Below are 14068 nucleotides of genomic sequence, written 5' to 3' on the forward strand. Positions count from 1 at the left end.
AATTCAAATTATACAAAAGCTAGACCTAAGTAGGATTTGTTTTAATCCGAACATGAACTTTGCATCATGGTGGAAAATCTTCTACAAATAATGTAAAATATGATTTAATAAAGAACAAGCAGAGTCAATAATTGCAACACTTTGGCCAGTCAATAATTAGTCTACAGCTCTAAAGGTGACAGGTTTTGGATCATAGTAGAGCAACAGTAGAGAAACACTTCAATAACACAATCTTCACAAAATTATGCTCTACATACAAATTCCTATAAGTTTAGCAGAATCACACCTTTATGTGTAACAGAAGCAAAGTTCTTGAACAGTGTGGTTACTGCCACTTTCCAACTTCTTATTATCACAGCCCTGTGCTGGAAACAACCACCCTTCCAGATCTGATGACCAGAATGCTGTTTTCATCTTATATCTGCAGTAAAGTGTTTTGCAGATTTAAACTTTCTATATTTTTTTTACAAACCTCTAGTCATTAAGGTCATTGCTTCTTAAAGAATAAGTTAATGAAATTAATTGACTAATTAATGAATCTGAGTAGCGGGTTAGTGCTCTCTAGGATGTCTAGACTTGACAGCTTCCAAATACTGCTTCTCATGAAGAAAGTTCCTTACTCTAATAGCTTCTCTAACACAACATTTCACTCTCTTGCCAGGAAACATCTGTCAGCAAATAATGTCCTTATTTTCAGCCTGTTGAAGTAACACTGAAAGCTACAAGAAATGTAGTCTTGGGAGAAAATAGTTCAAGAGGAATGTGCTGCATTAGGGGACATCATTGATAATACTGATCAATGAAACCAAAGCTCCACTGTGATGCATCTGGCCCCCAACCTCAGACAGAAAATCTGATGTTGGAATCAATAGGAGTAACACTTTCATCATCAGCGTTAGATTTAAGAAATAAATTGTAGGGGTATTCACTTTGTTCCAGACCCGGATTACATTTTTCATGTTTCATGGGTGCAGAAGAAAAGTATTCACAAAGCAAAAACTAATGTGAGACCTTCTCTACTCTTGGGTTGTGTGAGGGCCTGCATAAGGCAGTTGCCTTTAAAAGCAAACCTTTTTACCAGGTTGCTCCTTCTCCTCTAGTAAGGTGGACTTCAAACTCATTAAATATTTACATGGGTTTCCAAGGAAAACACAGCTCTTAGAGCAGCAGATATTTTGTGAAGTGAAAGATTCAGAAGTGATCCAGTGAAGTGATCAGGTGAAACACAGAGAAAGAAACCAATTTCAGCAGGCGGGAAGTACTAATCTCACTGTTCAAAAATGCAGATAATCAGAGGTTTATTTAATGTGATATTCATGTAAATCCCATAAGATACATAACTTTTTTGTGCTTCCAGAGAATAACTGTGCAATCACAAATATGAATAAGTAAGGCAGGTAGAAGGGAATAAGCAGGAAGCAGTGAAAATGAGAATGTATATTTTATAAGTAAGACTACCACAAAAATTATTCTTTTAAACTGAATTATTACAAAACTAAGAACAGCACAATTCCATTTGCAAAATCTGCATAGCGTTACTTGAAGTCTGGTAACATTTGAGACTGATAACAATAAAACCAACACACAAGCCAAAGCTTTGTGCCATTTGCCTTGATGTCTTTCTCCCACAGAGAGTACAGCAGTTCAGCAATAAGGCATGTCCTGCTTTTAATAGATATGTAGCATAAGAAACACTTCACTGAGTCCTACCAAAGGTGTAGCCAATCCATCACACTCTGAGAGTGTCCAGTGTCAAGAGTCCTCAGAAGCATAAAAGGCAAGCATAGCACAGCTCTTTCTTAGTGCACAGGGACTTCCTGAGACAGAGCTGTATCTTGATGGCTAACAGATATTCCTTGTGTCATTTGCCTGATAATATTTTTAACCCATTGACTCTCCAAGTTAACCTTGATGTGCTGCTGTCCACAACCTTCAGCCATCAGTTTGCCATGTGCAAGAGCAAGCATCAGAGTTTGAGCATAAGCAATCCAGATCTACCTGTAGGAATACACAGATCAGGGCAAAAAAAGCTGGAAAAGACTTTGAGTGCATTGGATGCTTATCAGAAAAAGCAGTCTAGCAATTGCATAATACACTTCTTCTGCCTTGGAGACAGAAGGGCTGCCCCTAAACCTTTTGCCCATACACAGGAAAATCAAAAAACAGTTGTGCTTCAGGGACTGACCAGGACCATAGACAAAATCTACTGTAGTATCTAGACTTCTCAGCTCTGCACAGGTGCTTGACTACCATGGGATACCATACAGTGACACAGCAACTGGAGGAAAAGAATATGTAGATGATGGAAAGGCCACCAGTGTTTTAAGAGGGGTGACTTACTTCTACTAATATGCTGAGAATGTTCAATATATTTACATCTTACAATTAAACCCTTGTGTGTTTTACTATAGGGCTGTCACTGCCAGATTACCTTCTCCTGCATTCTAAAATATTTGTGATAAAGCAGGAAAGTGCTGCAGCAACCAAGTGTATACTTCTGTGATTTTGATATTTTGTACTGATGATAGCAAATAATATCTAATTCTGCCTATAATTTAATTATCTGAAAGTACTAGATATAATGGTGTAGTCCAAATGTTATTCATAAAAAACTTTCATAGAATCATAGAATATGCTGAGTTGGAAGGGACACATCAGGATTATCAAGTCCAGTTCCTGGCCTTGCACCGGACACCCCAAGAATCACATCATGTGCTTGAGAGCAATGTCCAAATGCTTCTTGAACTTGGTGCTGTGATCAGTTCTCTGGGGAGCCTGTTCCAATGCTCAACCACCCTCTGAGTGAAAAGCCTTTTTCTGATATCTTATCTAAACTTTCTCATCTCTTCTTCATGCCATTTCCTCAAGTCCTGTCACTGATCACAAGATGAGATACACTCCACGAGTTGACCAGCAACTCTGCTGCTGTGCAGCTTGGTGGGAAGACGATCTAATTCAGTTCATATATACAAATTCTTTCAGATCTATCAACTATAAGTATCATTGATCAGACAATTCACAATGATACGCATGTGAACTGCTCTATTGTTGCTGTTGCTGGAACCATAAACAGAATCAGAATGACCTTGGGAAGGAAAAATATACTGACTTAAGGACACAACAGCAATAAACTGCAGATCCATTTGTATTTTGACTTATCGTGCCTTTTTGCCGCCTGTTCCAAATATTCAGAAGATTCAGCTACTAAGCAATGGTTGGTTTGCTTTGGTTTGGGTAACATGTTAACATGCTAACATGTTGAGGGGTGCAGTAGAGTAAATGTTTGTAGAGTAGATAACAAAATAGAGAAATTGAACAACAGCAAGTCTGCAGGGCCAGCAGAGTATTTCCCTAAGAGTTCTGAAAGCAACACAAGTATTGACAAGTTGCAATAGTTAAAGTTCTCAGTACAAGAGTACAAAGTAGCTAATTGATGACATTAGTGAAACAGGTTCCTAAAAACCTTATGAGATATTAAATTGATGCTCATACCAGGAAAATTAGTAGGAATTATTTAAAAAATAACTTCCACAGATACATGGAAGAGAAATGTAAAAATGTGCTCCATGAATGAGACTCAATATGAAACTATGTTTCACAGAGACAATTTAATTAAAGACTGTAATAAAGGTAAGTTGTCTCAACATGGTCTGCTGGGATTTTTCAGCAGGCAGGGAGTTAGACCACACCAGGAGAGTTGGAAAAAGAGAATGAAGTAGTTTCTGGTACTGAAAGCATTAATTAAAAGTGCAGAAAGTAGAGAGGACAAGTAGCTGTTCACGCTTATGGTAGCAAGGAGCCTCCAGGGAGCTCTTCTTGCCAGGATAAGTGGTGGGAGCTGTGCTAATGTATTACAGCCTGTCCATGAGCTGTCCAGAGAAGGGCAAGGATGATGGGGTGGCATGGTCTGGTGAGGGTACAGTGCAGCTGAGGGGTTTATCGACCATGAAGAAATACAAAACAACATTATATCACCTGAGAGGAAAGGATGAAAGAATAGGTTTTATTCAGCCTGGAAAAGAGAAGGCTTAGGGGTGACCTGATTGCAGCTTCCAGAACCTGAAGGGAACTTACAGGAAAGATGGGGCAAGACTATTTACAAGAGCATGTAGTGACTGCAAAAAGAGGAATGTCTTCAAACTGACAGAGGGTAAGTTTAGATTAAATATTAGGAAGAAATTCTTTAGTGTGAGGGTGGTGAGACACTGGAACGGGTTGCCCAGAGAAGCTGTGAATGCCCCATCCCTGGAAGTGTTCAAGGCCAGGTTGGATGGGGCTCTGAGCAACCTAGTCCAGAGACAGGTGTCCCTGCCCATGGCAGGGGAGCTGGAACTGGATGAACTTTAAGGTCCCTTCCTTAAAGATCAGAGCATGATTCTATGATCCTATGATAGTGGCAAATTTAACATGGTATAAAATGCTACAAAGGGAAAAGCACAGTTGCTTCTTCACTGGCCATGACAGGTCCCCAGAGGGCAGTTTACACACAGTGCTGTGAAAATACTAGCTCAGTGCAGAACCCAAGTAGAAAGTTTAGAAATTAATTAGGGAATCAATAACCAGAGGTATGACAGTGCCACACCACCACCACCACAACACACCCAGGTTTGAGTCACACTTTAGCTTGTTGAGCACTGTACACACTCTGGAACGAGACTTGGGAATCAGGGGCCATGCGGGGCATCTGGAGCTCACAGCTTGTCCAGGGAAGGGCAATAAAGCTGGTGAACGATCTGGAGCACAAGTCCTATGAGAACCTGGCCGAGGGAGTTCGAGCTGTTTAGCCTGAAGAAGGCCCAGGAAGATGTTGCTCTCTACAACTACCCAAAAACAGGTTGTAGCCAGGTGAGGGTCAGCCTCTTCTCCCAGGCAACTCTAACAAGACAAGAGATCACAGTCTCAAGCTATACCAGGACAGGTGTAGGTTGGACATTAGGAAGAACTTCCTCGCAGAAAGGGTGATTAGATTGGAATTGCCTGCCCGGGTAGTTGGTGGAGTCAGGTCCCGGGAGGTGTTCAAGGAAAGACTGGACCAGTGAGTGCCACAGTCTGGTTGACACGGTGGTGTTCAGCCACAGGCTGGATCCGATGCCCTCAGAGGTTTTTTCCAACCTAACTGATTCACAGCGCCGTGCCAGGAGGCTCCGGGGCCACGTCCCATCCCAGCGGCGGCCGCGGCGGCGCCTCCCGGACCCGCCAGGGGGACGGCACCGCCAGGGGGCGCAGCGGGGCCGGCCCGGGCGGAAGCGGCGCGGGAAGCTCCGCTCGGCCGCGCCGGAACCGACCGAGAGAGCGGTTCCGCTCGGCCCCTTCGCCCGCTGGAGCCTCAGGCTGCCCGGGTGGGTGTGGGGACGGCGGAGGGGCGGGCGAGGGGCGGCGGGAGCGGCCGAGCCAAGGGTCCGGGACGGAAGTGTGGGAGCCCGGGCGCGTGGCGGAGCGGAGAGGAGGTGACTGCTGCACCAGGCGCTGCATGTGGCACCAGGCGCTGGCTGCGGCACCTGTACGGCCTGGGCCTTTCCTTTTCTCGGCAGCACGTGTGCCCCGGGCCGGGGCGGCCGGGAGGGGCTCAGCGGGGGCGCTGTTCTGCCCGGGGCCTGTGCTGGGCCACGAGGCCTGTGCTCCTACCAGCCCTGGGTGTAATTGTTTGCCCTGTCTGCAGGGGCCAGAGCTGCCTATGGCTTCTGTGAGCCCTAAAGGCACTGGCTGGAGTCTGGGCACGACTTGTGTGCCGCCAGGAAATGAATTATCCTTTCAAAAGCAGTAGTGGGGAAGTTTCATCCTCTTATGACCAAACTGACCAACCATACACGAAATATAAACTTACTGGGGCTGCTGATAATAGTACAGCTTCCAGCAATTGGCTTTTGACCTCTGAATTTTGGCCCAAATGGCTTTTGGGTTTGTGTCCTGGAGCTCAGAGAATGAAGACCCGCTTTTGGGGAGCCACAGAGGATTACGCTTGTGTCAGCCTCTGCTCAGGCCAAAAGAGCAGTAATACGTATGCTAAAGTTTGTAAACATTACTGTACACTAAAGTTTGAAAACAGTATTTTGCCTTATGTGTATTTGTATCCCTTCCATCCACAGGAATTGCTGCTGTTGTAAGGACACTGACGTGGACATGATAGTGATAGGTGGGTCTTCACAGCACTCCTGTTGGGATGAGAAGCAGCCACAACTGCATCATAAGTACAGGACAAATCTCGTATTTGCAGCCATTCACAAACAAGAATGCAGTTTATAGTACTGGGAATTTTTACCCCTTTTTTTTAAGGGATATAAGTTTTGCTGCCAACTGTCTCAGCAATCACAGGCTTATATTTCTCCGTGACTGTAACTGGGACGCTTCGGTATTAAAGTTAACGTCATAGACTAGCAGTGAACAGTATTAATCTGAAGTAAAGAATGTCAAACCGCTTTTCAGACATTTCCCTTCCCTCTTTTGGTGGTAATTCTGCACCAAGAGTAAGCATCAGAAATACAAAATGAAGTAGGTGTTTATGGGAGGATGCACACACTTGCTGAAATTAGGAGAAGTGTACCTGGAAATGTAATTCCTGTATGAATGTCCTGTCACATTTTACTGACCATCTCTTACTAACCGTTGCCAGGAGCTGGAGGCTGAGTTAGGGACAGCTCTGGCCTGTGGTCTCACAGCAGAGACAAAACCAGCAACGGCCAGAGGGGTGGACAGCTGTCTGTTGTTTGGGGCATTTCCGATTTAAATGGTGTTTTCAGGAAAGCTTTATATAGATGTGTTTTTTGAGACCTGCTGAATGTAATGAAATGTCACCTTCCTTTAGTAATGTCTTACGTTTTTATCATAACATCACACAACAGGTTAGTTAATCTTGTGTTGCTTGGTATTGTGAATAGTCGAGCCCTCCCTGATCCCTCACTGGGTTTGAGCTGTCCCTGCTGCCTCCAGCGTGGCCGCCGTGTGGCAGCGCTGTATCCAACACACCACTCGTCCCAGAGTGGTATAACTCACCAAGTTATAAACCTCAGGGTGTCGTGGTTGTGCCTCACGATATGACAGACATTGTCTCATTTTCTGTTGACTTCCAAGGGAATTAAATGCTGTCATTGCTTTGATCAGATTTATTTTCAGTAATAGTCACCTGCCTCAAGCTGGTAAGGGAACAGGCATGTTTTGATGAAAGGGAGTACATCTCTGGTTAATTATCAGTGGAGAAATATTTTAAAAATGTGAAAAAGGAAGTTACATTAATAAAAAATTTCCATCAATAGGGATCAGCATAAGCAAACAAGTCTCTTTGCCATTTTAAATTCTGCATTTTCTGGTGAGTTTCGTATGTTCAATAGCTTCCATATTTTATTATTAAAAGTATAAGTTACAGAAGTAAAGCTGTCACATTTGTTTTCTGATGCTTGTCATGTTTCTTATTTTATGTAGTTTGTTTTGGAAGAGTAATTCTGCAGAAAATAAAACAGACTCATTCTTTAATTTAATGTCCAGGTTTGCAGCATTGTTATGCTCTGCTTTATATTTGTAGTCTTAATGTTTCATAAATTATTTATGAAAATAATTAAAGTTTGTTTCTGTGTTTGGCAAAACAGGTTTTTCATATTTGGTAAATAAACTAGTATAGTTGGATAGTTTTGCCAGGGTTTTTCCCCTCCTTCCCTTTCAGAAAGCACATGTACCTTGTTGCTTTAAAAGGTGTATTTACATTAAGCTTGAACCTGATCCTGTTCATGCTGAAGCTAGTTCAAAGAATTTTTTGTCATGTAGGAATTAGATTGAACATGAAAATTAAACATGTACTTTTTCTGAAGTAGAAAATTAAAGAATCGGCTACCATGGGCTTAGGTTTCTAAGTATGAGAAAAAGACACTATGGCAACATCTACAGTATCCAGATGTGTGTTGGAAAGAGACAAAAAGTATATGTGTACATCGTGAGAGCAGAGATAAAAGTTTTGAAGAGGGCTGTTGTTGGAAATGAGGTGTTTGAAATGCACGAGGAGGGATGGCACAGGAATCTTTGGTGGGTGTGTGGGTTGGAAGTGTTATAAGTCATTGAAGTGTTTTGCAGTGATGTCAGTGTTAGGTTTCCTTCTTCCTCCAAGCAGGCAGGAGGGAATAAAGTGAAGTCACAAGCTTTGGTTGCCTAAATCAGATTGCCTGGATCCGGAGCCTTTGCTGCCATGAGTTGTCTCATCAATTTCAATGAGACTGCTTGTGTATGTCGAGCTTCTTGTACATAGGTTGGTGTTACCAGGGATTTATGAGTTGGAGCTTGGTGTGGGCTTTAGAAAGGACAGTAATTTGCTTTTGTGGTAGCCACGATTTGCATTTTGTTTGAATATGGCCCATCCTGCTCTCCTTTCACACAGCGGGGCTGTGTGAGGCAAAACACTGGTTTTTAATCAGTATTGTTACATGTGAAGCAGAACACAACTGGTGTATGTACTGTATTCATATGCATTTAGACCAATCCTAGTTTTATGCTCTTATAAATCTACAGCAGTTTTAAGTGCTGTCTTGGCTGTATTCCAGTGTTTCCAGGAATAGTATTTGACCATTTCTTGGGGGTCGCAGCAGGTATTTAAATGTACTGTTTCTTTTACCTTTCACTGGCACTCACGTACCAAAGTTCAAGATGAGAGTGAAAAGTGTCAGGAGGAATATGTGGATGTAGCAGGTAACACATCTTAATGTAATAAAATAATTGCCAGACAGGAAGGAGTTCCAGAATATTTCTCAATGATTCCTACTGGTAAATTATACTGAAAATGCTGGTAATTAAAAACCCTACCTGGTGGTTATGGATGTCTTGTTCTTGTCTTGTTCTCCCTCTTTCCCCACTTTTTCCTTTTTCTTTCTTTTTTCCTCATCTGGTTGCCCCTCTCCCTGAAGCCTTTTCCTCACATTTAAAAAATGTGACTGCAACCTGAACTGACTTGTGTTTTCTTTATAGTAGGCAGGATCAGATTCTGGGGGGAAAAAAAATTGAAAGCAGGGTCTGTATGTGGTTATAAGTGCACCACAGGTTTAAACAGAAATCTGCTGCTTGAGTGGAGTTGAGATGGGTTTAATCATTTTATGGCAATTGCTTCTTTTATATAATTCCCTGTGCAGACACCTCTAAAAAGTGAGAACAGTGTGCTTCCTTTAAGTTTATGATTTTTGTTTGGCATTAATTTGGAAAATAAAGGTTGTAGAAGTGGGATGTGTGGGAGAAAATTGAAAAGAAAAAGTTAAGGGGAGAAATGTTCAGTCCCAGCATTTTAGGCTGCATTGTAGAAGGCTCCCTTTTAGTTTTCTTACTGTAGTGAGGCAGTTTAAGGAGTGGGTTATTACGGATGCTCATCAAAATCTATAAATAAGAGATTTCAACTAGCCCCAAGAGAGAAGGGATATTTAATAGTTGTAGGCCACAGTACTCAAATGTAACAGAAATACATTCAGTGCCTGTGTCAATCTTCATACATGTATTACAAATTAAAAATCTACTGTTTTCTTTTCTAGTTCACCCTGATCATCACTAGAACAAACTCCATAAGAGATGGTAAGAGTTCTTTATGGGTTTCTATGTGATAACTTAGTCACATTTTATATAGAAAATGCATATGAACACTTTTATTGAACTGTGAATGCTGATGTGTAAAAATAAGATGTGAAAGTGGCTAAATTGCTTTGAAAATAGAATTCAGATTACAACAATGAATGGTTTGTCTACTCCTGGGAAGACTCCAGAGACATAACAGGAAAATAACAGAGGACTCTGATCATTTGCCTTAGATTTATAGCTTTTGTTTCCTTGAGGAAATCTCTTATTTCCATCTATTCCACAGCTGAAAAAGCACAGACACAGAACTAAGTTAGACTAAAAGTGTTCCTTTTCCTTTTCCACCCCAATGTAAAACATTTCTGTATTTTTTTTAAACAGATGTATTTTTAAAATTCAAATGTAAGAGGGGTTTTCAAGGGTCACTTTCAACAAAAAAACCCCACAAAAAGTAGTTGGACAAGCACCAACATCACAGTTCTGTCTACATGAACTGACTTTTTGTCTTCCTTTCCCCTAAGTTAACAACTGGAACTAGTCAGCTAGACAAATCAGCCAGCTGGATTCCAGAGCTTTCAGTAAAGTCATCAGGGCCCTTTTTAGAAACATTGTAGAATTCGAGACAATTTTTGAGCTTTAAAAGAATATATTGTCTTGTTTGGGGATATATAGACTGTAGGAGATTCCCACTTTGTCAACTTTCATGATGTTTCAAAACTGGATTTTAAATTATTTTAATATTTAAGGTGAAAAATAGACAAAACGTTTTGAAAGTGACCTGTGACTGTATCAGATTTTATAACAGGACCTTCTCATCTGTCTGCTGAAGGATGAGGAGTCAGTGTGACATTCTTAAGCAAAGTGAAATAGTAAACAAAACATTGTTCATCCTGACTTTTAGGTAGTTGGGTAATTAGGAATGAAGAAATTCCATATGGAGGACAGATGCTTTTCTTGTACCCACTCATTTTAGGAATAATCCAGACAGCATGGTCTGGTAACAGTGCAATGTTAGACCAAGAGGAGAATAACAATGAAGTTTCATCTCCATGAATTCTTACTTTTCAGGAAAGATAAGCTGTCTGCACTTTAAAATCATATATCTGAGCTTCACAGCCCTTCACAATTAGGTTGTAATTTTCAATAGGGAATATCTTAAGTAAAGTCAGTTTGTTGTGCTGGGTTTTCTCTGTGTACTCTGTTAGCTGAAGGTATCTTTTTTCTGAGAGCACTTAGCAATGACCTTAAAAAGAAATAGTATTTATAGATCTCTTTTGGGAAAATGGGCTCAATTTTGCAGAAATATGGTAGCATGAGAGTTACAATTATTATTCCAAACTCACTAGCATTTGCATTATTGCCTGAGAACCAGAGAGTGAAAACAAATGTAAGGAAACTAAATTAACCTCTCTTGGCAGTGTTAGCATTAAATAGAAAGTATTTCTTTGGTTTGTTTTTTCTGTTTTGCTTTAGGTTTCTTTTTTTCCAAAGAAACATTTGTTTTGAGACTACAAAATGGTGCCAGTTCTGATCAAGACAACAGACTTAAAGATTTTTATCTTGTATGCCCTTTAAAAAGAAAAAAAACCCTATTTAATAAAGAACTGTAAATGTCATGTTCATCTCTGAAAACCTCAGCTAATCCTGCCATAGTTTTGAGCATTTGCCAAAACACGGCTTGATTAAGTTTTCCGATTTGAAGTACAGGCTTTCCATTTTAGCCCACATAAAAGATTTTCTATGGAAATTAAGACATGGGAGGGAAGGAAAAAAGATTTGCTGTTTACTTTACTTGTGCTAGGCTATAGTGTACTTTGTGGCCTTCTTTTAAGATCCTCTATTATCACACTTTTTGAGAGTAGGATGAGGAGGAAGATGAAATGGCTTCTATGAAGGGAGCCCAAAGCTGGAAGAACTGTGAGGCTTTGTAGTTGCTCATGAGGGGAAATCAACAGTTTAAAACTGTTTTTTTCAAGACAGCTAAGATTAGCTGGAAGACAGGAGAAAGTGTATTACAGTATGTTTCATTCTATAGAACTATTTTTCTCTGTGCTTTATCAATGGCACTTTATTACCTCTTTTCACATTTTTGTTGCTGATGAGTACAAAGGGGAGATTTACTGGCAGCTTGCATTTGGCTAAATACAGTCTTGGTTTTGATCGAGGCTGTGATGGATATATGAACTTGTCTGAATTGCCATTTGACCTTTTCTGAGAAACTTTGGCAGGCAGATGGAGGAAATATGTTACTGGATAAAATGAATGCCTTTGTTTAATATGGAGGAATTTTAATCTCTTGTGTTTTCTGTCTGTGGATTTGGAAATCAGGTGTAGGTTGTAATATCTACACCTTGGAATGATTCAGTTCTTGTAATTCACACAAGTGGCTAAGGAATTATGGAATACATCCACAAAGCATATTCCCTAAAAAGAATGGATTCCCACTTCGAACACTTGGAAAATATCTTCTGGATACTACAACTTGTCTATTGCTAGTTCTTCCCTGGTAATTGTGTTGATGCAAAACCATCTCTTGTAGGAGTAATGAAGTGTAGTGCACGTGCACTTGTTTTTCAAATCTGTTTTCTCATAGGTAAAGGATGACTAGTGATTAAAAGGCAAAACTGTGCTTGCATTTCACAGAATCACAGAATGGATTGGGTTAGAAAAGACCTCCGAGATCATCAAGTCCAACCCTTGGTCCAACTCCAGTCCCTTTACCAGATCATGGCACTCAGTGCCATGTCCAATCTCAGTTTAAAAACCTCCAGGGATGGTGAATCCACCCCCTCTCTGGGCAGCCCATTCCAGTGCCTGATTACTCTCTCTGTAAAGCATTTTTTTCTGATCTCCAACCTAAATTTCCCCTGGTAGAGCTTGAGCCCGTGCCCCCTTGTCCTATTGCTGAGTGCCTTTACAGTGTTTCTCCCTTCAATTATTGTTTGGTTTCTCTCTCTCTTTCTTTGTGACTTTTTTTGGAGGGGTTGATTTTTTTGTGGTCTTTCCCTCTCCCCGTGTTTTGGCCACAGGAGGACACCGAGCCGTGGTATTTGCAGAAGGTGTACACAAGGTACTGGAAGCACTACGACTTAGCCATGCGCTGGATGCGCAGGCACCAGAGAGCCTACAGGAAAGCCGTGGAGTCCTTTTATCACCTACCATGGCATCCTCCGGCAGCCTCTCCAAGCTGCCACTACTCAGATTGGGATGGGAAGGATCTGCCACATACCCGAAACCGACCACATGGCAGAGCTCTGTACCCTGGTGGAGGTCAGCAGTGCACAGGTGCCTACCAAGAGAGGGAGAAGGGTGACCAGGACTCCGAAATTGAGGAGGATGCTGGAAGGGACTCCGAAATGGAGGAAGACTCCGAATCTGAAGGGGAGATAGAATATGACTTGAGTAACATGGAAATCACAGAGGAGCTTCGCCAGTTCTTTGCAGAGACAGAGAGACACCGGGAAGAACTGCGTAAGTCTATACTTTTTCTGTGTTTTGTGGTGTTTGGTGGCCATAACATTGAGTGCTGGATGGCATCAACATTTACAGGTTTTGCAGGAATTCACTGAAACAGGCACTGCAAATGAGCAAGACAAACAGAATGAATAGGCAAAACTGAGAGGTGCACTTAAGTACCATTCATTAGAAATAAATCTCTGAAAATGTTTTTGGTGAAGGAGAGAGAAAATTATGACTTCAAAGAGGAGAATAACACTTCTGTCCAGAAGACAGTATTTATCTTCAGTGCTGAAGAAAAAACACCAGAATTTTTATGGTTAAATCTAGTTAATGTGCTGTTATTTCTGAGGGGAACCCACAGGAAATGCTTTACTACATCACTGAACTTTAGGGTAAGCCTCAATGTATTGTATAACATGGAGCAGCCATTTTGTTATTCTTTGGCTAACCTGACAGGAAAATTTCATGACTCTTTTCTTCTCTGCCTGCATCCTCTTCATTCAGTACTATACTACAAGCTTCTCTTTGTTCTGCATCTTGATCTGGACCCAAGTCCTTTAGCAGGGAATGTAAGCTGAAGACTTAAGATTTTCCTGAGGTCTTAATCTCAGAGGTATTGGTCATTTTGTTTCTGTGAAATCGTTACAATAACTAAAGGATTATGCTGTACTTTATTGACACTTTGCTCATATACAGATGTTGCAGGCAAATTTATCATCTCTTTTAAGAAAGCAGCATGATGAAAATAACTTCCCATGTGACTCCAGTAGGAAATGCCCAGAATGAATGCTTAATAGAGCTTTCTCTGGAAATGTTCTAAAAATGTATAGTAAAAGCAATGATTGGGAGGGGAAGATAAAAATGGGGTTTTGTTCTAAGTTCTTTGATCAGAGGGTATCCAGTCAGCTGAAACAACTCAGCTTAACTTCACACTTCTCATCAGTATGAGACACAGTTCATTTGGTCAGCAGAGGAAAGTGAGTTAAGGAGCTCAGTTGTAGTGCCTGACATGAATCCCTTTCTCATCATGCTTTTGCAGAATCAGCTTGGTGTTCTCTGGTGAAATGTTCCTTTG

The 14068-nt window shown here is 41.2% G+C and overlaps 1 protein-coding gene across 2 annotated transcripts in view; it reads left to right on the forward strand.

Annotated features, from left to right (window-relative positions):
• Positions 1-5248: 5248 nt before the first annotated feature.
• GEMIN8 (gem nuclear organelle associated protein 8) overlaps positions 5249-14068 on the forward strand; it is a 28660-nt gene continuing 19840 nt past the window's right edge. The window contains exons 1-4 of one of the 2 annotated variants that reach the window (XM_071559280.1): positions 5249-5339; positions 6087-6133; positions 9495-9534; positions 12564-13005. In XM_071559280.1, the coding sequence (XP_071415381.1) occupies positions 9532-9534; positions 12564-13005 (445 nt within the window). In that variant the 5' untranslated portion in view covers positions 5249-5339; positions 6087-6133; positions 9495-9531. Of the gene's footprint in view, positions 5340-5391; positions 5448-6086; positions 6134-9494; positions 9535-12563; positions 13006-14068 lie in introns of those variants that run through there. The other variant, XM_071559347.1, reaches the window with a different exon arrangement.

Source organism: Pithys albifrons, chromosome 1 (genome assembly GCF_047495875.1).
Source record: "Pithys albifrons albifrons isolate INPA30051 chromosome 1, PitAlb_v1, whole genome shotgun sequence".
Lineage (NCBI taxonomy): Eukaryota > Metazoa > Chordata > Aves > Passeriformes > Thamnophilidae > Pithys > Pithys albifrons.